Source organism: Mercurialis annua, linkage group LG2, assembly GCF_937616625.2.
Source record: "Mercurialis annua linkage group LG2, ddMerAnnu1.2, whole genome shotgun sequence".
NCBI classification, from domain to species: Eukaryota; Viridiplantae; Streptophyta; class Magnoliopsida; order Malpighiales; family Euphorbiaceae; genus Mercurialis; species Mercurialis annua.
The window spans coordinates 19,286,279-19,313,320 of NC_065571.1; the positions used below are offsets into that span (position 1 = coordinate 19,286,279).

The 27,042-nt window shown below is 36.6% G+C and overlaps 2 protein-coding genes across 2 annotated transcripts; both read left to right on the forward strand.

Moving 5' to 3' along the window:
• Nucleotides 1-21,862: 21,862 nt before the first annotated feature.
• Nucleotides 21,863-23,147, forward strand: LOC126668336 (uncharacterized). The gene is made up of 3 exons (XM_050361541.1): nucleotides 21,863-22,447; nucleotides 22,680-22,865; nucleotides 22,920-23,147. Exons 1-3 carry the CDS (start codon nucleotides 21,863-21,865, stop codon nucleotides 23,145-23,147), a joined length of 999 nt encoding a protein of 332 aa, XP_050217498.1.
• Nucleotides 23,148-25,290: 2,143 nt separating this feature from the next.
• LOC126668337 (uncharacterized) lies at nucleotides 25,291-26,903 on the forward strand. The gene is made up of 3 exons (XM_050361542.1): nucleotides 25,291-26,256; nucleotides 26,321-26,664; nucleotides 26,765-26,903. Exons 1-3 carry the CDS (start codon nucleotides 25,291-25,293, stop codon nucleotides 26,901-26,903), a joined length of 1,449 nt encoding a protein of 482 aa, XP_050217499.1.
• Nucleotides 26,904-27,042: the final 139 nt, after the last annotated feature.

A 27,042-nucleotide genomic window follows, 5' to 3' on the forward strand; every position in this document is an offset into this window, starting at 1 on the left:
GTTGAAACCTCATGGGTTGTTTATGCCTTTGCCTTTTCCTACTTTGCCTTGGGTTAATATATCTATGGACTTTGTTTTAGGACTGCTTATATCAAAGAAACGTAGTGATAGTATTTTTGTGGTTGTTGATAGGTTTAGTAAAATGGATCATTTTATCCAATGTCATAAAACCGATGATGCTATAAATATTGCTAATTTGTTCTTTTGTGATATTGTGCGTTTTCATGGATTACCTAAGACTATTATTATTATAGAGATGTGAAATTTTTTACTAACTTTTGGCGTGTACTTTGGGCAAAATTTGGTTCTAAATTGCTATTTTTCACTACTTGTCATCCACAAACTGACGGTCAAACTGAAGTTGTCAATAAAACTACGGTCCAATTGTTGCGTTCTTTAATTAGTAAGAATATTAAATCAAGGAAGGACTTATTTCCTTTAGTCAAATTTGCATATAATAGGGTTGTTCATTCTACTAAACATACTTCACCTATTAAAGTTGTTTACGGTTTTAACCATATAACTCCGCTTCATTTATTTCATTTACCATTTAACAAGCTTGCTAGTGTTGAAGGTTCCGAAAAGGCAGATCAGGTTCGACAAGTTCATGCTGAAGTCAAGGAATGGATTGAAAAACAATATGAAAGGACTGCAATAAGGATGAACAAAGGGCGTTTAAAAGTGTTATCTCAACCTGGTGATTGGGTTTGGGTTCACTTAAGGAAGGAAAGATTTCCTAACTAGCTGAAATCAAAGCTCAATTCACATGGAGATGGTCCTTTTCAAATCTTGAAACGCATTAATGATAACGTTTAGAAGATTGATTTGTCCAATGTAAGTGCTATATCCAATGTTGCTAACTCGACTCCATTTGACGTAGGTGATGATGTACTTGACTGAGAAAAAATCTTCCAAAAGAAAAAGTGAATGTTATGAAGAGGCAAGAAGATGATGAAGGGGAGATGGACTCGCGTGATGGGCCGTATTTGTACGGTAGCAAGATTGGAGATGTTGGTGATCCATTAGGCTTACCGTTGGGCCCAATTACAAGAAATAGAGCAAGAAAGATTTAAGTTAATCTTAATACATATGTGCAAGCGTCGGCAGCCCAAAATTTAACTCATTTGGGCCTTGAAGATAAGATATGATTTCTTATGTTTGGCATCTGCAATCAAGAAAGCTGATTTTGGAGATATTTGGAAAAAAGGGTGTATGGTTTTGGCAACCAAGAATTTCTGAAATTGACTTCCCAAAAGTTTTTTTATTCCTTTCCTATTTAAGAGGAACATCTTATGGAATATCCTGATTCGATGTAATTCTTATTAGGAATATATCTTATTTAGAATTGTTAATAACGAGTTTAGATATTTTTCAAGATACCCACTACTAAATAAAGAGGGTGCTATTGTTGAATGAAGGACATAAGATTTGTAATAAAACCTTTTATGGTTTCTGGCATATTACTTGAAGAACAGTATTCTAGGTTTAGAGTACAACGCTTATCATGAATTTGAACACTTCTTGTGGCGTGCTTAAGATAGGAAATTTAGTGCGTAATATCTAATATTTCGATCTCTTTCAATTCGACTTTGATTCAAACGTTCCTTGGGCTATTTGATAACGGTCTTAGAGGGTCTTCTTGTCTACGGGAATTAGGGTTCCTATTACCTACCGCCAGTGTAAATAAACATCTCGTTCTTTTTCTTTGAGGAAGTTTATAAATAATTCAAGACTCTTTGAAAGGACTCGCCCATGAGCCCTAAAAGATTCCATTAAGGAAATAAGTACTCGGATAATGTTGGGGTTGAACTGCCTTGGCAGAATACCTAAAGCAAGATAAAATTTCAGAATGAACTAAAGGTAGCCTAAGACCAACAACAAAATGCTCCTCAGACAAAATTATCATCTCGGACAAACTCGAACGTCGATGACCCCTAAAAGATTTGCCATATCTCAAAAGATCATACTCATATGGAAAGTCATACTTAGATGAAATTTTCAAAACAATAGCGAAAGAAAGAGAGATGACGTTATGGTCTATATCGTCCCTAGAATTTCTAACTTTTTCCACCTCGTCGGACATTTTAAAAAAAATTGAAGAGGAGAAGAGGAACAAACAGCCTAATAAAAAAATTGATATAAACAGATCAAAACCTTAAGGAAAGCAAGAACTGAAACGAAAAAAACAGAAATCTTCAAGAACACGAAGAACATAGAATAATTTAAAACATGAAAAGAAGAAAAAAAATCACAGAAATAACAAATAATACCTTGAAATTAGATACGAAGAGTTAAAGGAAACGTAGGAAGCGACTCGAAAGAGAGGAATCTTGAGCACAAGTGATGAATAAAACAAAATATCAGTGTTGAAACTTGAGAGCTCAAATGGAATAAATTAAAATAAATAAGAGGAAGAAGATGAAGAGAAGAAGATGAAGAATATACAAATAACCATGCACAAATCCCAAAACAAAATTATTACGATTAAAAAACGGAAGTGACGAAACCCTAAAATACACACTGAAAATGAAAGACTAGTGGTGAGTACGGAGACATGTGTGAAAAATCTGAAATCCTTTACTGACACATGTCGAAGTAATAAAATAATAAGGAATCTAAAGCACTTTGGCAAAATCCAAAAAGACTCGCCGAAAAATAAAAGGATTTGTCCTGATAAATGAAATAGCACGAAGAAAACCTAAACATCAAAATAAGCATAAATATTCAGATTTGCTTGGCGGGGAGCTAATGGTGGAAACCCATTTTCCACATACTATAAAGCCAAGTCCTTAGAGGATTCGCCTGCTGAAGCCTATCTTAAGACTCACCATGAAATAATAAAGTTAAAGATCAACAACCAACGAAATGTACCGGCATAGCTGTTTCTCCGGGATTCGCCAACCTAATAATGAAGCTCAAACACTTCGCTCAAAGAGATGACAACCAAATCCTCTAGGATTTGTCCATTAAAGAATATCATAATCTGGATACGAATCCCACTAAGAAATTGAATCCAAAGTCCACTACAGTAACAATAAATATAGAAACTCTCTAGTGGGCAAAAGATTTTCCAAATGAATAGAAGATGGTCTCTTATATGGGACTAAATTGTAATACATGAAGATTACCCTATTTAGAACTCAATTATAAATAGGATTCATTCCTAAAATAGGAAGATACTGAATAAGAATCTTTTTCCTACTCAGATTCAACTTTCTAAAAGAAATCGCTTTCTTTTTAGGACTTTACCCGGTTTTCTCTTATCAATATATAAGGGACTGAGGTATGCCTACACACACAACTGAATTTTAATACAATATTCTCTTTTAAAATTAACACTGACCTAAGCATCAGAGAGGTAATCAGACCACCACCGTCCAATAAGCCATTTACTTTGTCTTGCATGTTCAGGCCATCGTGAAGCTAACCAATCCATCAGTTAGTTATGATGGAATTTGCGATTGAAATAGTTTTTGTCATAATACGAATTTGTGACGGATTTGTGATAAATGTTAGTGAGGGAAATATATTTTATGAATATATATAATTGTTTTGCCTAATTTTAAATACAAATTTTTTTATGATTAAGTTAAATCAATAATTATAAGAAAATTATAAACACCCTAAAATATTATGTTAGACCCGGTAAGTTTTAGTGTCGTACTGCGCTTTGTGTCCTATGAGAAGGGATTGGAGTTGCAAAAATATAGAATTATGGATGTTGAAGAAAAGATATTATCGTAATAGAACGTTTGTGTTTATCAAGTTATATGATGGAATTTGGGTATTGACATTTATTGAAATGAGAAAAGATGAGATTAAAAGTAAGGTATGAGAAAAACGTTACAAAGTTGGTTTTATTTCTCGAATTGGATATTTGAGTATTAATGATCGAGATTAATTAATAAGAGGTTTAAATATTTTGTTTTATAAAGTTATGGAATAGTATTATTTATTTGGTTTCAGGTAATACGTATATGCGTGAGTAAAAGTGACTAATCGATAGTGTGGTTAAAGAAAAGATAAAGGAATTAATTGAATAGGTGAAGGATTGAAGAAGAAAGTTAGCCACACTATAAAACATGATGATATGAATAAAAACACAATATAGAGAGCAAGACTTCATCAACATCATCGATCAATTTCAAAATGCTATGGTTTCTTTATTTCTTATCGGAATTGGACGGTTCTTGTTGCTTTGAATCAAGAAATATATTCTCTATCCTCCTAGGGCTTCAAATCTATGTAAGCATCAGGTTTGGATTTCGGAAATTAGGTTTTTATAAGCTAATTTGTTGTGATTTGCATGCGATTAAATTGAGAGCTCCAAAACCTAGGTGTATGGATGAAATTATGACGTTTGATTGTTGTTCTGAGATAGGTTTTGAGTGTACATCAATTTTTATGCATTTTGGGACCTTGGAGAATGTCGAAAAAGGCTCGGAACGCATGTTTTGGGGTTATCTCATTCTCGATTAGAGAGAGTGTGGGGGCGCACACTCCTTTCAAAGAGGGTGTGCGGGTGCACAGACAGAGTGTGCGGGCGCACAGTCTGTTGCGCAACCGCACACCGATTGGTTCGGCGTTCCTTTGACGTTTTCGACCCGTATTTGTTTCCAACATACTAAAAAACTATAAAGATTACACTTAACAATAGGAACATATGCGATCAAGTTGTTAAGAAACGAGTTAAGTAAACTAGGGTTTTGATATTTTGAAGTTATATGCATCAAGATATCAGTATAGTCTTAGACCCAAGATTTAATATTGAGATTGACGTTTATGAATTAAACGTATTCTGATATTATGTCGCAACAGAGGATCTGAGGAGCTACCAGACCGATCGACATGTATTATCTTTATATCTTCGGGTAGGTTATATACTTGGTCAGGACACAAAGATGTTCAACGGACCAGCTTGTTTGGAGCTTATGTTTATGGATATGGAAATAGCAGTCGCTGTGAGTTTACATGTTACTTATGTGTATCATTATACCAAAATGTTTATTATATAATATACTATATGAAACACATTGCATATTAAATGATTTTACCGAAATGTTTCTCGTATCGTGAATTGCTTAAAAGTATGAAAACCAGAGTATGATATGAGGGAACAGGCTATCTATTGGGCGTCAATAGGACTGTGTGATCACCGGTGTTGTGTAAATGATAGATGTCAGTACTATGATTACGTTATGAAATGGAAAGAAGGATTACATATAGTAGACACAAGGTTGAACTCGGTGGAACTATCTCGGGACCTGTTTCTAGTGAGTTGAACTTGATGGAAATATCTCGGGACTCACACTTTGGGTTTAAGAAGTGAAATGAGTTGAACTCGGTAGAATTATCCTGGGACTATGTCACATGGTATTGGTTAACTCTGTTGAAATATCTCAGGACCATGCCATTTGGACTGATCGATTTATACTATGGAGCTTGATATAATAGTTCGTGAATCGAGTTTAGTCAATTCAGGATATGATTATAAGATTAGGATTTTGGTCGGGTCAAATACCTGTGTTATGTTTATAATTGTTTTATTTATATGCAATGTTAGTTTATATAATTCCTTAAGTAACTGTGAACTCACTGAGCATAGTCTGATCCTGTTGATGTTTTAACCTTTCAGGTATTTATAGTCTTGGGCAGACCAGACTTCCACTCCTTGTTCTTGGAAGTCTTCTTTTGGCATGTATAGTGTATACCTTTCTGCTAGAGCTGCAATAGTCTATGGTAGACCAATAGTAGTCTGTTACAGTAGTGTGTTGACATGAGTTTGTTTTCAGACCTATTGTCTTTGTATATATCGTTTGTAGGATATGTTTATGATGTTTTTTCCATTGTGCATATTGCTCACGTGATGGTGTGGTTAGCTAATGAATGTGATTGCGGTTGAGCTAGTACCTACAAGTATGAGAGTTATTACATATTCAGAAATGAGAGCAATATGTTTATAGTTAAGAATTAACAGATAACTTAAATGATGAATGAAAAAACAATAAATCTCAGAAACTTCCGCCATGCAAAACCCTAAACTTTTCCTCACCCGCCAAAACCCTAACCACCATGAAACCACCGCCTCCGAAAACAACTCACAACAAAACCGAAACCCCTTAAACACAAGTGCTCACCATCGAATCATCGTACCAGGACAATCTTCACAAACACCATATGTAAACCCTCAATATTAGGTGATCTGCTTCGAGATTGTCCACGGAACTGGAAACCATATGACCTGGAAAAAGCCTTTGCAAAATATAAGGTTTATGGTAGAGTTTCTCTTGCATAAAAACTATCAAAACGACGGTTCAATTTTGGATTTTTCAGACTAGTTAATGGCTCCGAATTAGTTTGGATTCTATTACAGATGAATATGATTATCATTGGGCAATTCCGACTGTGAGCCTATTGGTCTCGATATTCTAGTGTTTCAAATCAAGAGCTTAAGATAATTCCCAAGCCAACAGTAGTGCAGAAACAAAATTTAGTTGTGCATCAATCTCTTTGAGATAACAGATCTTACGCCAATATGATTAAACCGGTTAATAGAAATGTTAACTCTCAGAGTGCAGCTCATGTGGCCAAGATTACCATTAATGTGGATTGAAAAAAGATAGATGTGAGTAATATGGATTGGCTATAACGCTCAATCGTGGCAAGACTTAACTCGGTTCAATCTGTTATGAAGGTAAAAAATTATTTACTGTCTAAGGAAGTAATTTTTGATAATGTTTCTACTATGGGAGGTTGTTGGATTCTTATTATCTTTAATTCTATCTTGGATGATATGTTGTTCTTGGATGGGAAGTCCAAACAATTGTTGGATTTTTTCCATTCTTTTTATATGGGTATTGACTTTAACTCCCCTACTCTTCGTATGACATGGCTCTCGATTTTGGGTGTCCCTCTATCATTATGGTCTCTAGAGGTTTTCACAGAGACTGCTAACTATTTTGGAGAGGCAATAAAGGTTCACCCTTTGATTTATGTGAAAGAACGTTAAGATTCATGTCCGATGAGTTTTGAGCTTCATCTGTGATCCTGATGCATGAAGGATTATTTACAACCACTTGCCTTTAAATGTCTCTCAGTCTATGCGCGGCAGGCGCATTAACAACAGGATTTACTTGATTTGCCATTATTTGTCTCTTTTCTTTTCGATTCCTTCTGCAAGTGTGTTTGATCTCTGGGTTCAAGGGTAGCAATTCTGCGCTGATAGTGCTCTTGGAACGCATTCGTTGCATATACTACGTGAAATTCACACTTGAAAGAGTTTTAGAAAAAACAAGACAAAAATTAAAGAAAAAATAACTTAAAACCGTTATCCCCTGCAACGACGCCAAAAACTTGATCGCTTAATTCCGCAAGTGCACAGAATCAATTGTAGCAAGTAATACTCAGAGTATTCCGAGGTCGAATCCACAAGGAGCGAACTCTTTAAAATGCTATTTAATTTAACGTTTGTAACGTAGCCGTTCTGTTAAGTTGATTTGATTTTGAACAATAATTTAATACATAAAATGTAAGAATATTTTAAATAAAATATCAAGATTTAGAACAACTAGGATTTCGGGTTTCTCCATAGTCGAGGGGAAATTCTATCATATTCAATAATACATCTCAAAATCTTTTTCATGACAATTGTTTCTAAAATATGTTTATTCTCTCTCGAGACATAAACATGTGTTTAATTATTTCTGCATATTTCTCAATTACCATGTTAATTAATTAAACCCATTAAGTAAAACAATTAACACCATCACAATTCCTTAGCCATATCTCTATTCTAAGTAAAATATATTTAATCTCTAGATCCAAATTCATGCTTCACCGCTAAGTCATTTGCATGAATTTTAGGATAAAAACATTAATGTGATCAATCTTAATATTCATGATCATCACAAGAGAATTAAAAAAAACCCTTGTTTAAAACATTAATGAGATGTAATAATAAATAATCAAAAATTTCCCTCTAACTAGGCAACATCCCTAATCCTAGTTTAAGGATTTAGCAATCCATTATCATATTGAACATAACAATGAAATTGTTACACCTCAAGAACATATAAGAAAAGAAGTAAAAATAGAATAATGGTTGAGAGTTGTCTTATAGAAAATGTCTACACAGATGTATGTCTGAGTGAATCCAAAAGTGTGTCTTTCTTCTCAAAGTGAAGACTATTAATAGTATAGTTAGGAGTGTTCCCCAAGGCAAGCATTTACTTCGTCTCATAATGAGGTGGAGTGACGATCAAGTTTGAGATCTTTTGTTGCCATACATATTTTGAGTTACGTCCAAGTTTACCCTTCCTTCCATAGTGAGATTGAATGATAATCAAGTTTGACATATCTTCTTTCTATAAAGAGTTTGATGGAAGTCTAAGCTCATTTCGTTGAGTGCAAACTAGGCATCCCTTTTTGAGTGTGAATCAAGGTTATATCGACATAGAAGGTCTATGAGTGCTCACCAAGGCCTCACACTTTCCATAACTGTCAAAAACTAATTTTTCCAGGTTGCAGCCGTCCTTTGGCCGACTTGGAGGTCGTGGGCCGGACCCGGGCTAGCCGAGGGTCTGTTTCCCAAAGTTTCATCTATTTCGACCAATCTGATTTTTTGTTCGCACTAGTTCTGTCTTAGAGGCAGCTTTGGAGCCAGTTCGAGTCCGAATTTGTACTCAGTTTCTACATGAAAGTTGTAGATCTATCGCTTATCTTTCCATGTGAAGTTTAATTACATGATTTGGATATTTCTAGCTCCCGATATTTTCCGAATATAGACCTATGTCTGAATTTTCAGCTTTTCGATCCAAACTTTCAGAGACTGATGTAGCGGCCACTTTGCTTCCATTTAGACTTGATTCTCCATTATTCTTCTTCTTGGACTTGATAGAATCAATCCTGCAAGACTTTCACTTTATTTTTTCTATTTTTATTCAATTATGCTCCAAAAATGTTAAGTATTTACATTTTATATTAAAAACTACAAAAAGGTAAAAGTGATTATAAAACTCTCTATTTTACGCAATAAGACACTAAAATTATAACACCCCATAATTATAAGTAATTAAAATATTCCATAAGGTCAAATTGGAGAGATCAAAATATTAAAAATAATATTTTGAGGTTTCGAATATTAAAAAAATATTCGGAAAGACTAAGTTTGATAGTCAAAGGATAATAGTAAGGTTTGACTATTTAAAGTAATTAAATTAAATAACGGGAAGTGATTTAATAAATTCGGAATACGTAAATTAAATTTACGTTTAAATTTAATTTATACGTATCCGTAAAAGAATATCGTAATAACATGAGTTTAAAATTTAAATCGGATATTTAAATTTTAATAAATGGGATAAAAATGAGACAAATAGAATAGAGAATACGACTAGACGTCGTGGATGAAAATATATTGGTAATTAATATATTCATATACCACTCTAATTGGAGAGTTTATTATTTCGGATAAAACCTCGAAATTAAAATGTCGAAACTCGGAAGTCTCGACGAGTAATTAAAGAAAATAAGTTAAAAATATATGTATGAATAAAAAAAAGATTAAGAAGAAGAAATAGAGAGGCGGTTTGTGCGTGAACGCAAAGTAAGAAAAAGGTATGATTTGGTCCCCAATTTCATTATTTTAATTAATTTTAGTTTTTAACTACTCCCTCCGTCCCATTCTAATTGAGAAAATTTCAATTGCACATTATTTAAAAAATTTTAGTAACATTACTTTTATATCCTTACATTACATTAAATGCATCATAACTTTTTAAAAATATGCTTTCTAAATGCATTAATTGAAGAGGGTATAAAGAGAAAAGTAGTGTGAAAAGTACTCTATAAATAGAAAATGTCAATTAGAATGGGACACCCAAAAAGGAAATAGTGTTCTATTAGAATGGGACGGAGGGAGTAATTAAATATTATTAAGTAGTCCAAATCAAGATAAAATAATTTATAAGTCCCGAGCGAATAATTTTGGTGTCAATATTCGCAAAATAATATGACCAATCTATCGTTAAAATTTCATGAAATTTGGACGTAGTAATTTTAGTAAAGTGGGACTGATTTGGACCTAATAAATCTTCTGGATCGTATCGATCAAATTCGAATCGATTTAAAGTTTTTATTTTCGGAATTGGATTGTTTGGATTATGTTTTAGTGTTTGGTGTGAAATTTAGGTCAGAATAGCACGGGGCTATCTCTCCGTGGCTGTGCGAAACTCACGCCCAAAGGGCTACAATCGCACAGCCTGTGTTAGGGTTGTCCGCGCGCACAGTTAGGGCTGTGCAAGCGACATCTAGGGCTGTGTGAGCGCACAAGCCCTGCTGTGCGAACGCACAGCGATGCCTACGTTAGGGACAAAGCATTTTCAGCCTATTTCGAACAGTGTGTTCGTCATTAGTACAATCGGGCTCTTGAAAGTGAACTAGGACGTTTTAAAAGGTTAAGACGTTTATGTAAAGTAAAGATATTCGGTTTATTAAAATAATGTTATGTTTTAATAAAGCTCTATGTTAATCAAACAATTAATGATAAAAGGGCTATTAGTCCATACCAAGAGTGGTTTTATAAGCTGAACTAAAAAGTTCAATATTGAGATTAATTTATACGTCCCGTTTATAGAAGTTGTCTGTAAACGGAAGTTGTCTAAAGTCTATCGTTTATACAATAGGATTAAAGTTAGGGATTTAAGTATTTAATTGGACCATGTGTCCAGTTCTGATTCGCCAGGGTGGTGATATCGGAAATAATTTCCAAGAAATTCAAAGTAATTATGCCGTATTTAACATCATATTCCAATTCTAAAGTTGGAATTTAAACTAAAAAGGGATAAATGTCAAGAAAAGTCCCAAACTAGAGTTCAGGGACAAAAATGGTAATTTAACCAGTTAAGTCCCGAAAAGGAAAATTATTTCGCAAAGGTCCGCGAAATGTTTTATAGTAATAGTGGTAAAAATCTTGGGTCAATCGGAGACCTTTTAAAATTTGGACGCGGATGCGTTTTAGGCTAAATTGCGACTTTTGAAAAGTTCAAGGACCAAAGTGCAAATCAGCCAATTAAATCTCGAGAATAGTAATTAAAAGATTATTGACGGAAAATAATAATTTTGGCTTAATATTATTTATATGGATATAAATAATACGTAAGTAATCGAGTTAAAAGGATAATTTAACCATTTGGTTAAATTAGAAAGTTTAAAAGAGAAATGGTTAAAGTTAAAGAATTGAAGGATTAATATGGATAATTAGCCAAGCTATAAGTAAAGGAAATGAAGGAATCAGATGAGGGAAAGAAGGTTACAGAAAGAACGAGAGAAATTCGACGATCGATTACGATCCGTCGCCGTTTCGCCGTTTCTCGTCCAAATCGAACGTTCTTTATAGCGATTTGTTCAGAATTCGATTCTCTATCGATTTGTAGCTTCAAATCGAGGTAAGCTCGACGTTTTTGTTGCAAGAATTAGTAAATAAGAGTTATTTCGTTTAACGAATTAAACGAATTATAATCGCGTTCCTATTATCGTTGTTGATGAATTTGGAGTTGAATTCGTGATAAAATGAGATAGGGGCATGTCGGAATCAAGATTAGGCACGTCGGGATCGGCCGGAGACGGCTTCCGGACCGTGCGAATTCACGCTGTGCGAACGCACACTCAAGGTGTGCGAGCGCACACTCAAGGTGTGCGAGCGCACACCAATGTGTGCGAACGCACACACGGTTGTGCGAACGCACACATCCTCTTGTGTGCTCGCACAACAAACGACGAAGTCGTTTAAAGGTATATTCGCTCCGTTTAGACCTAGATTTCTGACCTCAAGTACGTCGGACATTAAAAGTAAACTACGGATCCTGAAAACGAGAAATTTAGATATCGAACATAATGTGTTCGATTAGGATACCGAGATATAAGGAACCTAAGTTTAAGAATCGATGAATAAGAGATATAACAAATATCTTGATTCAGTATTAGAGTACTATCAAAGTTAAGAATCGTATTTGAAATACGATTATGTTAAGCTAAGTTTATAACTTAGGATTTTGATACTAAGCCTACATTTATAAATTAAACGTACAGGTAATTCGGATAAGTAACTGACTTATCGACGAGCTACCAGACCGACAAGCTGGAATAGCTAAAGGATCAAACGACGCATAGAGCTCGTGTTCATGGGATCCTTATAATATTATATTTCGGAAAGCGGTCACAGTGAGTGGCAAATTTACTTTTGTATATTATTATGAAAGTTACTTTCATACCTTATTAGTAGTATTACCCGTATATCGCAATTGTATGAATTGTTATATGAGATGATAGGTTGATGAATTTGATTATATAGATGCTGTTGTATTCGATGTTTTAAAGATGAGTGTCTAGTGTGCGGTCCGAAGAGACCAACTACCTATTGGATGTCAATAGGCTGCGTGATCATTAGTGAGTCAGTCTAGAGTGCCTGACTTTGTGTTTAAGATTTAATTTATTGATGCATGATATAGTACGAATACGATGCGAGGGTTAACTCGATTACGGTGTAACCTTAACCCCGTATCTAGTGGGTTGGACCCACCAGTGAGTTGGACTCACACTTTGAATTCGATACGAGTGAGCATTCGGCTACGGTGTAGTCTGGAGTCCCCGTATCTAGTGAGTTCTTATTTCGACTTGGGTTTTATTTAAAGATTGATTTAAGACTTTGGTTTTCACTTTGGATTATGGTTGAGTCGGGTTAGACGTGTGTCGCCCGACATGTGATGTTGAGCTACACTGCAGTTAAGGCTAACACACTACCTTGGGAAATCTTTTGATTTAAATAAAGTATTTAAGCTATGAAAGGACTTTGGTTTTGTTTTAAAGATAATTTTGGTTATGCGTTGGTTGTTATTAAGATGCTAGTCCTATGTGGTGTCTAGTAATCTTAGAGTTAGGGGTTGATCGGAGTTTAACTTATACAATTGTTTTAGACCCGTCGACTGCTCATGCTTCGGAGTCTACGCAGGGTTAGCTGTTTGCCAAGATTCACGTGGATAAGCATGCAGTGAGTTTGTAGTGTTATTTACCGCTTTATTAAGTACCGCACATATTTTAGTATATAAACTGTTTTCGAACTGTTTTAAACGATTATGGATCTGGATTGGAACGAGCTACTCGATTGGCTTGTATCGAGACTGTGTGCACCGGTAAGTACTCTGGGATCGGCAGACTAATGTCTTGCTTACGCTGGTATATGATGAGGGATTTGTTCCCGTTCACTCTGGGTTCGGTATGATACGTCATACTAACGCTGGGATCATTTTAATACTGTTATTTCCATAATCTTATGTATATTAGTATAATAGGATTTGTTTTAAGGGTTTTATACTTAATAAATGTAAATAGCATTATTAACTCATCTCAGTATATCTCACCCCGTTGTTTTCCCAATTTTTTCCAGGCTTATGATTTGAGTGTGTTAGTCGATCTCCGATTTCTTGCTTTCCCTCGGAGGTTCATTTATTTTAAGAAAACTAATCAACTGATTTTACTCTTAGACCGCAGTAGAATTACTTAGTCGTTTATGTTTATTTTATATATTGGTTTATCAGAGTGGTCCGACTATTTCTATATTGATGTTGGCATGTATACATTGGATTTGATTTATATAAGGCATGTTGTTAAGTCTCAGATTTTAGTCGAGCGTTTTGGATAATTAAGCTGTGATTATGTTGTTATATAAACTACCATATTTAGGTTGGAGTCTCGGTTGCCCCCGAGCAGTAGTTTCTTTGCAGGTTTATTCTAATTGTATGTTATCCGCGAGGCTTCCTACGGGTTTTGGTACGACCATACCCATACCCTAGCACCGGTCGCGATCCTTGAAATTGGGTCGTGACAAAGTTGGTGTCAGAGCTTTGGTTTCAAACCAAGGCCAAATTTCGCATGTTATGTGTTTACTGCTTTAAGGCATGTTAAGTATTATTGTGTCATAGGATCTACTGCGGAGTTAGGATTCAAGTCTTGTCTGTTGAAACGTCATCTTTTATTTTCAAAATTTCTACCTTCATCTATATGAATGTTGAGTGTCGGTTTTATGTGTTACTGATGCTTTACTTTGGAATGTTTACTGCTTATACATTGGGTGATTTGTTGGCTGTACTGCCATATATGAGATATACTTTGAGTGATTTTTGTTGACTGTTGTGCCATCTATGAGATATACTTTGGGTGATGTTTTGATGGCTATTGTGCCATATATGGTGTTTACTTCGGGTGATGCTTTATAGGATGTTGTTCCTTATATGATTTTTACCTTGGGTGATTAGTTCTTGGCTTTTATGCCTTGGGTAATTTTGATTATAATTGGGTTGCCTTCACCTTATTGGTGAGTACAATTTGGTTTTGGCTATATTGTTGGGTGCTAAATAGGTTGGCACGTACTATGATCCGTTAGGCTTTGGCCTTGCATGATTTTTAAAGGATTTTTGTGTTAAATCTTTAAGCATGTTTTGTAGCTTTATGTTGTTTGATTGCACGTTGGTTTTACACTTTTTATTAAGAAAATTGTTTTGATTACTTTTGTGTTTTGACACGAGAATCAGAATAGACGTCTGGTTTTAATACTTTTTAAAAAAGTGATTTTTGATTACTTTGCAAGTAAAATGAATTCGATGTATTTCAGAATCTTACGTTTGGATTAGTGTTGACGAACAATTATTTTCAAAATAATTTAAATTATGAGGTGATTCACATTTGAGGATTTAATATTGCTTTTGTTATTTTCACCGCGTTGTGGTTTGTCAACGTTTGAAGCGTCGTTGGTCATATGTTTGGTATATTACGTTTGGCCAGATTAGGTGTTTACAGAATGACTGTTTGAGATTAAAGATTTTCTCACTTAAGATTTTGAAATGCTTTTGATTTTCGGATAAGGTTGAACTCCTATTTTTTTTAAGAAATATTGAGATTTTATTTAAATGCTTTTTCAAATTTATAAATAGTTGTGGTGATTTACGTTCTTCTCAACTAAGTAATTGAGTTGATTTTTGATACTTGGGTTGCGTTGAGCTCTTATAAAAAGTGGGATTTTATTTAAAGGCATCCTTTCGGACTTACAAATGTTTTGAATACGTTTTATAGACGGTTGTTTTGGGTTCGACTTGGGTCACCCAAATTTGGGAGTTGAACTTGGTAGTTGTAATGACTCGGCTAACTCGATGATTTTGTAATTGAAATACTTTGGGAATTCTTTTAAAGCGATTGATTTATAAGAAGAGATATTTTTTCCGGATAATTGATTGCGTTTTAATAGTGGATCTAAAAAAAAGCAATTGAAAATTTTTTTTGGTTGACTTTAAATTTCAAAATGAATTTGAAGCGTACTCTTGAAAGGTGACATATTACAGGTTGACTTTATTACAAATTCAAAATTGGTTATAGCACATTTTGATTTTGTCTTTTAAATATATTGGTTTAATTGGATGTATGGCACACTTGGAGGGTTTTAGAATTGTAGAATTCGTGATCTCTTGATTTGAATTTGCGTTGTTTACCTCACAAGTTTAGTTGATTTATGTTGGTTGAGTTTGTTTTATCTCATTGTGCGGAGTAGCATGTGAGGTAATTATTTTCATGTGTTCGTTTGGCTTAACCTTGATGTTTGGTTCTGATTTGTGGGTCGAGCATTTGTTAGACCCTGTACTGCCTTAGTTTCGGTTTGGGGTTAAGATGGGTTAATATTTTGTGGGTCGAGATCTTTTGGTTTCGATATGGAAAATCAGTAAAGTGTTTTTTTGAAAAGATTGGCGATATTTGTATATCATAGAAAAATATATTTTAGAAATTCTTATCCGAGGAGATAGATAGGTGTATCTTGTAATGCTAGTGCTTCTCATCAAGTTGGATAATATGATGCGGAAATTGATGGTAAGTTTTTTTTTGTAGAAGCATGCATGATGTATTGTTTTCCTTGAGTTAAATTTCAGTTTGATTGGAGTTTATCGAGTATTATTTTATTCATAAGAGATTTTAAAGGAGTTATCGGTTTGAATTGTTATGTTAGTATCATATTATTTGGTAGTTTGCGAGTATGAAATTTGAAATAATATTCTGAGGTTATCGAGTGCACGTCTCACAGAGTGTAACGTCTAGCAAATGTTTTATCGAGAAATTGATTTCGAATGAAAATTTGTAGAAGTATTTGAAATATTTTTATCACGTAATTGTGTCCAGACATATCATGAACATGCATTTTTGTATGTCACGAATAGGAAATTGCATTAAGCACTGAGTATGTTCACTAATTAAAAAAAATTAATAATTGATCCATGCGTAATAGTACATGCATCACGTGCATAGAAAAGTTTAGAATTGGATGCAACTCTTTGGGGATGAAAGATGTCATCACCCTGGCGCACAATTATGTAAAAAGGGATTTTATCGATAAAGTGTTTTTATGAAAGACGTTTTGAAACGAACTCGCGAGTCACATTGTGATAAATGTATTTAATAAGTTGTTGGATTTCAAATCATTTTGAAACTTTTACCAAAAGGTAGCTAGGCAAATACTCTGTGATGATGGTGGTGAATTAAGGACGATTACGTTATGAGTGATTGATCTGTAGTATCATAAATTTGGTGCTTCATAGGGAGTAAGAAGGAATATAAAGGTTGCACTCGAGTTATTGTTGCTATAAGTGTGATAGGATTTTGAGGTCGGATTGAAAGGCTTATGTGTTAGCTTCCAATTTATGATTTGAGGTTATTAGATTAAGGGATTTGGTTATTCTCGTCATATGTGTTTACGCCGGGATTTTAAAAGAAGTTTGTTATTACATATTCGTTTTTGTATAAATATTTTGGTATACTCGTATGAAAATACTATGTGGAAGAAGAGATTTTCTTTACAAATATTTTCTATTTTGATAAAAGGATAAAAAATTTATCAATCATTGATTTAAAGAAAATAATAATTCTGTTAGTTGAACTATTTTATATATTTGCAAACTTATATTGAGAGTAAGGTGCAACAGCGGAATTCAAATAAGAATGTTTTGAAACTTTTAATGTGTTTACAAAACTTGAGGTTTTCGAACGGTAAAAGCACTTTGGTCTTTGTATAAAAAGAGAGGTATTAGATGTTAACGTCTTTAAAAGAGAAGTGGAAGATATAAACATAATATTTTGTATTTTGGAAATTTTGTTTTCATATAAGTTTGACTTGAGCATAACCAATCACCTAGTTGCTAGTGAATTTGATCTAGGTGATATCCTGGTTTTAAGATTACAGTTACATTTGGTAAGATGATTTTGAGAGTTTGAGTTAGGTTCCGATTTATGAGTTAGCTGATTCGAGAATCGTGATCAGTAGGTTTCAACAATAAAGGTTGGCTGGTCGATACTATTGATTGTGGATTTTTGTTGTTTAAAGTTGGATATCGTTTTATTTGGTTGTTGAACCTTTTGTGTGCGGCATAAAATTTGGTTTGTGCAAAAGTTTGTATGTACGTTGGTGTTTAATTACCTTGGGTAGCTTCGGGCTGTATGCTTTCTTATTGTATGAGTGGAAGAATCTATTTGAATGAGTCAGTTTGTATATAACTTGGAGATTTCGTTATCATAGGTTAAAACGGTATATTCTTTGGAATGTCAGTATGTGAGTACGTTTTTAATGATTTGTTAAGGTTGATGGTCTTGTCGAGCTTAGTCCTTGTCGTGGGTACAACTCGATTTTGATGATGTTTTAAAGTTGGCTGATATATGTTGGCGAGAACCTTATCTAGTTAATTTTGGACTAGATCGTTCGTTTGACATAACGAGTTCATTTAAATACTTCGATGTGGGATAATAGGTGTTGATATGTTAAGTAAGTGGCGAGGGTTGCATGATGTCATTAATGGGGATTTCAAAGTTTCCATTTTGAAGTGTTAGATTTTGGTATTGTAAGAATTACGATTTGAGTTTCGGGTTGTCCTTGCACCTTGTTAAGGATGTTATTATAGATGTTAGACCTCGAGCGGGTCTTGGTAACCTCCCTTGTGAGCATATTTATTGTTTAGAGTTGAAAAATATTGAAGGTTTATATTTTGTTTAATCAAGTAATCGTTTGGATCAACGAACTGTTGGATATAAAATTTTGCGCATATATGTGTGGTGACAATTTGAGTTGTTGATTTATATGAGTGGTAGTTTTGAGTTATCATTCCAAGAGCAACCTATTAAGTTAGTGGTTACGCAAGTGCGTAGGTTGATGAGTGAAGGTATGCCTATGGTTTCGGTTTATTCAGTTTTATAGTTAGGGAGTATACTTAGGGGACGGAGTCCATTATGTGGAATTGTTATATTTCATTCCTTGAGGTACGCTGAGTTTAGCGTTGCTTCGAATGTTCGATGTTATTTTAGTACTTTGGATTTGTGTTATATGTTTTACTTGGGTTGCTTTGTGCGCGTATACCGTGTTTTGTGCTTGTTTGCGTTGTGTTAAAATCGAGGACGATTTTGTTTTTAAGTTGGGGAGAATGTAATATCCCGTGTGTTTATGACTCGATTCGAAGGTTGTTTGACCGTTTAATGTTCGGTTTAGGTTGGACACTAGTCGTGTTCTCACTTCGGTTTGTGCATGTGTTTTGGTGTTGGTTTGGTTCACACTTGTGTGTGTGTTTGGCGAATCATATCGTAGCCTTCAGGACGTGTTTGGACACGTTTTCAGTCAGTTTTTAGGCTTTGAGTGGACCTAGGACCGGACCTACTGGGTAGAACCGGTTTGAAGGTCCGGTTTGCTCAATTTTGCTGAGCAGAGGGTGAACCGGTTCTCTGACCTGTTCTGCCCAGTAAAACTGCGCAGAGGGCCGGCTCATTTTATGCTTGGCCGGTTCATTGACCGGTTCTGCCCAGTAGAACCGGCCAGTGAACCGGTTCACTATGGGAAGGCTTATAAAAGCCCCGTTTCTGAAACCTAATCAGCCCCCACTTTTTTCTAAAATCCTAAACACGATTCTAACTCATTCCCAACTGATTCCCTACCTTTCCTTGGTGATTTAGACATTCAGTAAGTGTTCTAAACCAATCCCTTGTCGTTTAATTCATTGATTTCCTTATCCCATCGAATTGGATTCATTAGTTATGGTGTTTGGTTGATTGTAGGTTTGTTCTAATCAAATATTTTCTGGGTTTTCTATATTGAATCGTTCTTAATCTGTTCTAAGAGGTTAGTGGCTCTAATCCCTTGTTTAAATGTGCAGAGATTGCTAAATGATTGTATGAATCCATACCTAGGGTGTTTGGCTTGTTAATTTCTGTTTGGTTGCAATATAAAAATCTGTAAATAATGATTAGTGTTGCGATTGGCTTGTTCTTGTCAATTGTACTTTGGGTGGATTGATTTGGTTGAGTTAATTGGAGGAATAATACATTCGGCAATATTTTGAATTGAAATTCTGGAAATCCACTATAGGATGATTATAGGTTGTTAGTTAACAACTAATTCATTGGGGGGTTTGTGATAAATTGGCTAAGGTTAAATCATTGGTTAATTAATATTTTACAAAGATTAAATCGCTGTTTTGAAATGACTTATATTGCTGGAAATTACTTTAAGGTTGATCTTAAGTAATTTTAATGCTACTTTGGGTGAGATTGGATTAAATGGTTAACCAACATTTTGGCCAAATGTTTAAGGCATATTTAAGATGTTTTTTAGTAAATATAAGAGGCTGAAAACTATGTTTTAAAAGTGGTTTAAACATATTAAAAGGATGTTAACCTTATTCTAGATTGTGGTTAACATGGGTTAAGTAATTGATTAAAGGCATGTAAGGTGTAAGATGGTTGTATTATGTTTAGCTAAGTTATTTTAGTTTCAAGTTGATACATGAAATATGTTGAATCTTATTGATTCTATTTAAGGTGATATATTCAAGTGTACCTTGGGTGTTACTTGCCAAGTGTTAGCAAATGTATTTGGCTTTGTTGCTTTCTGTGTTTTTGGCATTGTTAAGTTAGGGAATGAGTTCTTATTTCGACTTGGGTTTTATTTAAAGATTGATTTAAGACTTTGGTTTTCACTTTGGATTATGGTTGAGTCGGGTTAGACGTGTGTCGCCCGACATGTGATGTTGAGCTACACTACAGTTAAGGCTAACACACTACCTTGGGAAATCTTTTGATTTAAATAAAGTATTTAAGCTATGAAAGGACTTTGGTTTTGTTTTAAAGGTAAGAACTAAATTTAACTTGCCTAATTTGATATTTGGTTTGAATGGATTACTTTGGTTATGCGTTGGTTGTTATTAAGATGCTAGTCCTATGTGGTGTCTAGTAATCTTAGAGTTAGGGGTTGATCGGATTTTAACTTATACAATTGTTTTAGACCCGTCGACTGCTCATGCTTCGGAGTCTACGCAGGGTTAGCTGTTTGCCAAGATTCACGTAAATAAGCAAGTCGTGAGTTTGTAGTGTTATTTACCGCTTTATTAAGTACCGCACATATTTTAGTATATAAACTGTTTTCGAACTGTTTTAAACGATTATGGATCTGGATTGGAACGAACTACTCGATAGGCTTGTATCGAGACTGTGTGCACCGGTAAGTACTCTGGGATCGGCAGACTAATGTCTTGCTTACGCTGGTATATGATGAGGGATTTGTTCCCGTTCACTCTGGGTTCGGTATGATACGTCATACTTACACTGGGATCATTTCAATACTGTTATTTCCATAATCTTATGTATATTAGTATAAAAGGATTTGTTTTAAGGGTTTTAAACTTAATAAATGTAAATAGCATTATGAACTCATCTCAGTATATCTGAACCCGTTGTTTTCCCAATTTTTTCAGGCTTATGATTTGAGTGTGTTGGTCGATCTCCGATTTCTTGCTTTCCCTCGGAGGTTCATTTATTTTAAGAAAACTAATCAACTGATTTTACTCTTGGAACGTAGTAGAATTACTTAGTCGTTTATGTTTATTTCATATATTGGTTTATCGGAGTGGTCCGACTATTTCTATATTGATGTTGGCATGTATACATTGGATTTGATTTATATAAGGCATGTTGTTTAGTCTCGGATTTTAGTCGAGCGTTTTGGATAATTAAGTTGTGATTATGTTGTTATATAAACTGCTAGACTTAGGTTAGAGTCTCGGTTGCCCACGAGCAGTGGTTTCTTTGCAGGTTTATTCTGATTGTATGTTATCCGCGAGGCTTGCTACGGGTTTTGGCACGACCATACCCATATCCTTGCGGCGGTCGCGATCCTTGAAATTGGGTCGTGACATCCAGTGACTATATTGATTTGGCAACAATTACAAAAACTAGAATGGAAATAAGAAAAGATGTTAAAGAATTTGTCGTCAAAATATCTTGGTGTCGAGAAATTTTTGACTCGATGTAAGTGATTGTGATTAATATGATGAAGATCATATGATCCATACTCTCAAGACTTTGCAAATAACAATAAGTTAATGAGAGTTAAAACGATAAAGGTGAAGTCTACGGATGACTAAAACATGTGAAATGTTTTAGATCAGTAAATAGACAGTAGTATCGTTTGTTGCCCATAAGTAACAAACGACCTAAAGGGGTAAACCCAGAAGTAAGAGTATACACATGCCTTAGTATGTAAAAGACAATGGATTTAGAGAACTCATAGAGTAATGATATAAGAAGGCATTATGGGATCAAAGTAGTTGATCCCCCTTGTGTTAAGAGAAGTGAAAGAAAGAGAGGCTATATAATATATAAATCATGTGTATACATACGAATGAATAGTGTCGAGATTTATACTTCGTTAAAAGACGAAGGACACTGATCCAAAGAGTAAGAGTAATTGAGAGGTTAAGAGAAATACGAAAAAGAGTATAACCTAGGTTATAACGAAATGCCTCGCCCTTCATACATGAAGCCATATCCAGATTGGATCGACAAATTGTACCCTTTCCCAAGGGGATACAAGGTTCCAGAATTCAGCCTCTTCTCTGGAGAAGAGCGAGGACAATCGACGATTGAGCACGTTGCTCGGTTCTTGGCCCAATGCGACGAAGCAGCAGCTCATGACTTCTGGAAACTCAGGTTGTTCGTAAGTTCATTGACGAAAATGGCTTTCACCTGGTATTCAAGGTTAACACCGAAATCTATTGAGACCTGGAAGGATTTGGAAATCCTCTTCCACGAGGAGTTTTACAGGGCACCTCTTGATGTCACCCTCGCTGACTTAGCTCGTATATCCCAGCTACCAAGTAAATCAGCGGAGAAGTACATCGACCGATTCATAAACCTAAGAAGAAGGTGTTCAACAAAGATGTCTGAGGCCGATTGCGTTCTAATGGTGGTTAGAGGAATGAGCTTCGCCATGAGGGAACATTTCGAAGGTCACCGATTCTGGGACCTATTTGAATTGACGAATAGAGTGAAGAGCTATGAAAGCTTCTCGAGGAAAAAGAGTAGAGGCGAGGAGCTTCCAAAGGTACTTACTACAAGGACCAATTGGACATAGCGTTGATTTGGACAGCAAAGATAGTGGCTCGGAGGACGAAATCAACATGGCTGAATTTTTAGGTACTAAGCCATTGGAGTGTTCGGCCTTGAGGAAACCGGGTTTTGTCAAGAAGAATAAAACCGCGGTAGTACAGAAGGAATATTCATTTGATTTGAACAAAGACGACGAGATATTTGATGCCTTGTTCAAAGATTGACAGATCACCCTCAGTGAAGGCCACGTGATCCCACCGCCAGAAAAAATGGTCGGAAAGGATTACTACAAATACCACAACTCTTGGAGGCACAGTACGGACAACTGCGTAAATTTCAGGAACGTAATCCAGAAGGCGATAAATGAGGGAGAACTCTTGTTCCCGGCCAAGAAGGAGGCTGACGCAAAGTACGTATCCATCAATACTATTCGCCCCCATTTTGACAGTTTCTTATAACAAGGGCAGATCCAGAGTAAGTGGAGCCCCAGAAAACCTAAACTCAAGGTAGAGACGGATGGGTCTAAGTGGCAAGCGGAAAAGGGGCGACCTCAACAGCAAAAGAGGAAACGTAATAGTTCTCCCACAGCAGAAGTCACGTGTCCATCATGCAGTACTTGTTTCGCCGCCAAGAGGGCCGAGAAAGTAAGGGAACCCCCCAAGACATTCAAGCCCAAGTCGCCTACTGAGCAGTGACAAAAACATCAGCCACAACGTGAGTCTAAGACGATCGTGTTCAAGAGGATTTTTCGGCCAATGGAGGAGACCCCTCGTATGACGAAAACCCAAAAAAGGCGAATGCAGAGATTGAGGCAGGAATCAAGGGCTAATCATAGCGCAGCCAAATCGGCCATCCCATACAGAACCGGTTGACAATCAAGCCTGAACGGATGAACAGACCCATGGCTGAGAGATTGGTGAGTAGGGCACAAATCGAAAAAGCTACCGAGCCACATGAGCACAGAATGACTAAGGTTCGGAAAATATGGGTTCCAAAGAGAATTGTTGAGAGCGGAGGGGCGATCGACATGGCCCATGAGACTGAGGTTCCAAAAAAGCCTGAGAAAGAGAAGGATAAACGGCAATCTTACAAGGACGTCCTCATCTCCCATCAAGATGGTCAGCTGAAAGCGAAGGTACCCAAAGATAGAGAAGTAATCGTCTTGCACAAGAAAGGGGTGCTTAAGGCGTGGGTCCCGGTTGTTAGAGACGAATTTGGGGTGAAAGTGGTTACACTCCCCGATTCCTACAGAAGCAAGCCACGGCAAAAGGCGACCTTGGAAGGTGATGTGATCGTCCCAGAAGACGATAGTGCTGATAGCACGGCTGTGGTGCCGCTCAGTAAACCCCCGACGAGAATGACTCGTCATATTCGGTAATTGTATATCAAGGCTGATTTAAACAGAGTAACTATAAACAGGGTGGTAATAGATAACGGAGCAGGGGTGAATTTACTCCAAGAGAAGATGCTCAAAAAACTCGGCATAAATCGGGATCAGTTGGATCCAACTGATGTATACATGACTGATTTCGCTGGAGGCGAAACACCGGCCAAGGGGTATATCACTCTCTGAATTAAAGTCGGGCGAGTAGAGACCGAAGAGGGTTTCTTCGTAGTCAATGCATGAAGCAATTACAGTATATTGCTCGGCCGAGATTGTATACACTCTAACATGTGCATACCGTCCACAATGCATCAAATGTTATTCATCTGGCGGGAAGATGGTGAGGCCGAGGTTGTTCAGGGTGATCCTAATCCCTCCGTCGAAGACCATAATATGTTAGAAGCGCGTCTATATGACGAAGACGTCAGAAATATACAATCTCTCAGCTCCAACGGGCAGACAAGCGTACCTCGCTTGTTGGTCAATTCGGATCGGTCAGTGACGATTACCCTTGGGGGCAACGGCCGATCTACTATCATCAATCCTTTAAATGATAGCACGCCTTAATGAGTTGAGAGAGAAAATCAGGCAACTCGCCTGTGAAATCGCATCCGTCGAATGTATTTATGAGGATCAGGATCAAGATCCCATAGGAACGTTGAAGATTGAGGACTTGCAACTGGCAACAGACAAAATGGAGGATGACCTCGCCCAAGTACAAGACAAACTGATGGAGATAAATTTGGGTTCGGACGATTGGCCTAGACCTATATATATCAACGCAGGGTTAAGTGAAGAATTCAAGGCACGACTGGTCGCCCTCCTTGTCGAGTATTGGGATTGCTTCGATTGGTCGTACGACGAAATGCCAGGTCTGGACCCAAAAATCGCAGAGCATAAACTTCCGTTGAAAAGCGGATTCAGGCCATATCGGCAACCTCCCAGGCGAATGTCAACAGAGGTGGATACCCTGATCCAAGACGAGATCAAGAGGTTTGAAGATGCCAAGTTTATTCGGGAAGCACAGTATAGCGAATGGTTATCTAATAACATCCCTGTGATAAAAAAGAATGGAAAACTGAAGGTTTGTGTGGACTTTCGGAACCTCAATCTAGCTACACCAAAGGGCGAATATCCTATGTTAATAGACAGAGCAGCAGGACACATGGTGCTTAGTTTCCTTGATGCACATTCAGGGTACAACCAAGTACCGATCAGCAAAGAAGATGTGTCCAAAATAGCTTTTCAATGCCCATGGCCGATCGGAGTTTACGAATGAGTTGTTATGCCTTTCGGTTAAAAAATGCGGGTGCCACCTATTAGAGTGCGATGAATAAGATGTTTAGGGGTTTAAATTGCCTTGAAGTATACATTGACGATGTTGTGGTTAAGTCAAATACTGAGGAAGTTCACCTGGCCGATTTAAGAAAAGGATTTGATCCAACAGGCTAAAAATGAACACGCTCAAATGTGCATTCGGAGTTTCGGCTGGAAACTTCTTGGGTTTCTTGGTTTACCAGCGGGGAGTAGAGATAGATAAAAACAAGGCAAGGGCGATCATCAATGCCGAACCACCAAAAACCAAGAAGCAGCTTCAGAGACTGATCGGTCAAATAAACTTTATGAGGAGATTTATTGCAAACACTGCAGGGCGACTTCGCATTTGGAGTGCCTTGTTAAGAGGAAAAAAGACCGATCAGTTCATATGGACGAGCGAGCAGCAAAAAGTATTCGATGAGTTGAAGGTATACTTGGCTAAACCCCCATTCATGACTCCTCCAAAGCCGAATAAGCCGCTGTTACTTTATTTATCGGCCGCGCATGAATCTTTGGGGTGTATGCTCGCCCAAGAGGATGAAGGGGTAGAAAGAGCGGTTTACTACCTGAGTCACGGTTTGACCGATACAGAAATCCGCTACACCGACATAGAAAAGATGTGCCTTTGTCTATACTTCACTTGTTGTAAGCTCCGATATTATTTGTTGCCAGTGGTAGTCTACGTTTTGTTCCAGACCGATATCATCAAGTATATTTTGTCGAAACCATACTTGAGAAATCAGATTGAGAAGTGGGCAATTGCTATGTCCAAATTCACCCTGGTTTATGTTCCTCAAAGAGCAGGTTTAGGGCAAGTTTTGGCCGATTTTTTATCTGATCATACTGGTATCGCTATTAAGGAAGAAACAGTTAGTTGCGTCGCCATAACCACGTGGAGAATGTGGTTTGACGGATCTAAGACCAGTCAGGGGGCAGGAGCCGGAGTGCATATCATATCGCCTTTGGGGGCATCTTACCAGTTGTCATATAAACTCCATTTCGAGTGTACCAACAATCAAGCGGAGTATGAAGCTCTAATATTCGGCCTCGAGATATTGGGGACACTCTTTGTTTGTCATCAAGCAAGTAATTGGGGAATTCAAGTGTGAGTCCGAGCTCCTGGTGAGATATTGTGATAAGGCAAAACACTTAATTGAGGGTTTTTAGGATACAAGGCTAGAATACACAAAAAGAGCTGACAATTGTATCGCCAATGACTTGTCTCAACACGATAGTGGTTATAAGGTGAACCTTCAATTCGATGCAATCGAGAGGGAGACGCCGAATCTTCATACTGGGGGCATCACTGTTGATGAAATAGGTTTTTCTGTTTATCAATTAGATGTAACCCAAGATTGGAGGATCGAAATCCTGGGGTTGTTTGAGAAACCAGATCAAACAAACAGAAGGCTAAGGACCTTGGCCCTGAATTATGTTGTTCTAGTTGGCGAGCTATACAAGAAGGATTTCGAAGGTTTAATCTTTAGGTGCATCGGCTCAAAGGAGGCAATGTTAGCAATGGCCGAGGTACACAAAGGGATAACAGGCACTCATCAGGCCGGACCGAGAATGAGATGGCTTATCCATAAATATGGCTTTTATTGGCCGTAGATGGAACAAGACTACATTAGGTATGCGAAGGGATGCGAAGCTTGTCAGAAATGTGGACCGATACAACATGTGCCCGCCGAAGAACTTCATTCCATTATCAAGCCGTGGCCATTTCAAGGATAGGCAGTCAATCTCATAGGAAAAATATATCATGGTTCATTAGATGGCCATACATTTGTTATAATCGCCACATGTTACTTCACCAAGTGGGTCGAGGCAAAGCCATTGAAATCGCTTACCCAAGAAGCTGTGATAAAGTTATTTAAGGAATATATTGT

What these genes read in the sequence shown, in the direction of transcription:
- LOC126668337 (XM_050361542.1), top strand. Translation starts at nt 25,291, where the DNA reads ATGAACACGCTCAAATGTGCATTCGGAGTTTCGGCTGGAAACTTCTTG. An exon ending in CAAGTAATTGGGGAATTCAA is followed by an intron (nt 26,257 to 26,320) that starts GTGTGAGTCCGA and finishes GAGGGTTTTTAG; the next exon opens with GATACAAGGCTAGAATACAC. An exon ending in ATCGGCTCAAAGGAGGCAAT is followed by an intron (nt 26,665 to 26,764) that starts GTTAGCAATGGC and finishes TATTGGCCGTAG; the next exon opens with ATGGAACAAGACTACATTAG.
- LOC126668336 (XM_050361541.1), top strand. Translation starts at nt 21,863, where the DNA reads ATGCCTCGCCCTTCATACATGAAGCCATATCCAGATTGGATCGACAAA. An exon ending in GAGGCGAGGAGCTTCCAAAG is followed by an intron (nt 22,448 to 22,679) that starts GTACTTACTACA and finishes AAAGATTGACAG; the next exon opens with ATCACCCTCAGTGAAGGCCA. An exon ending in AGGAGGCTGACGCAAAGTAC is followed by an intron (nt 22,866 to 22,919) that starts GTATCCATCAAT and finishes TAACAAGGGCAG; the next exon opens with ATCCAGAGTAAGTGGAGCCC.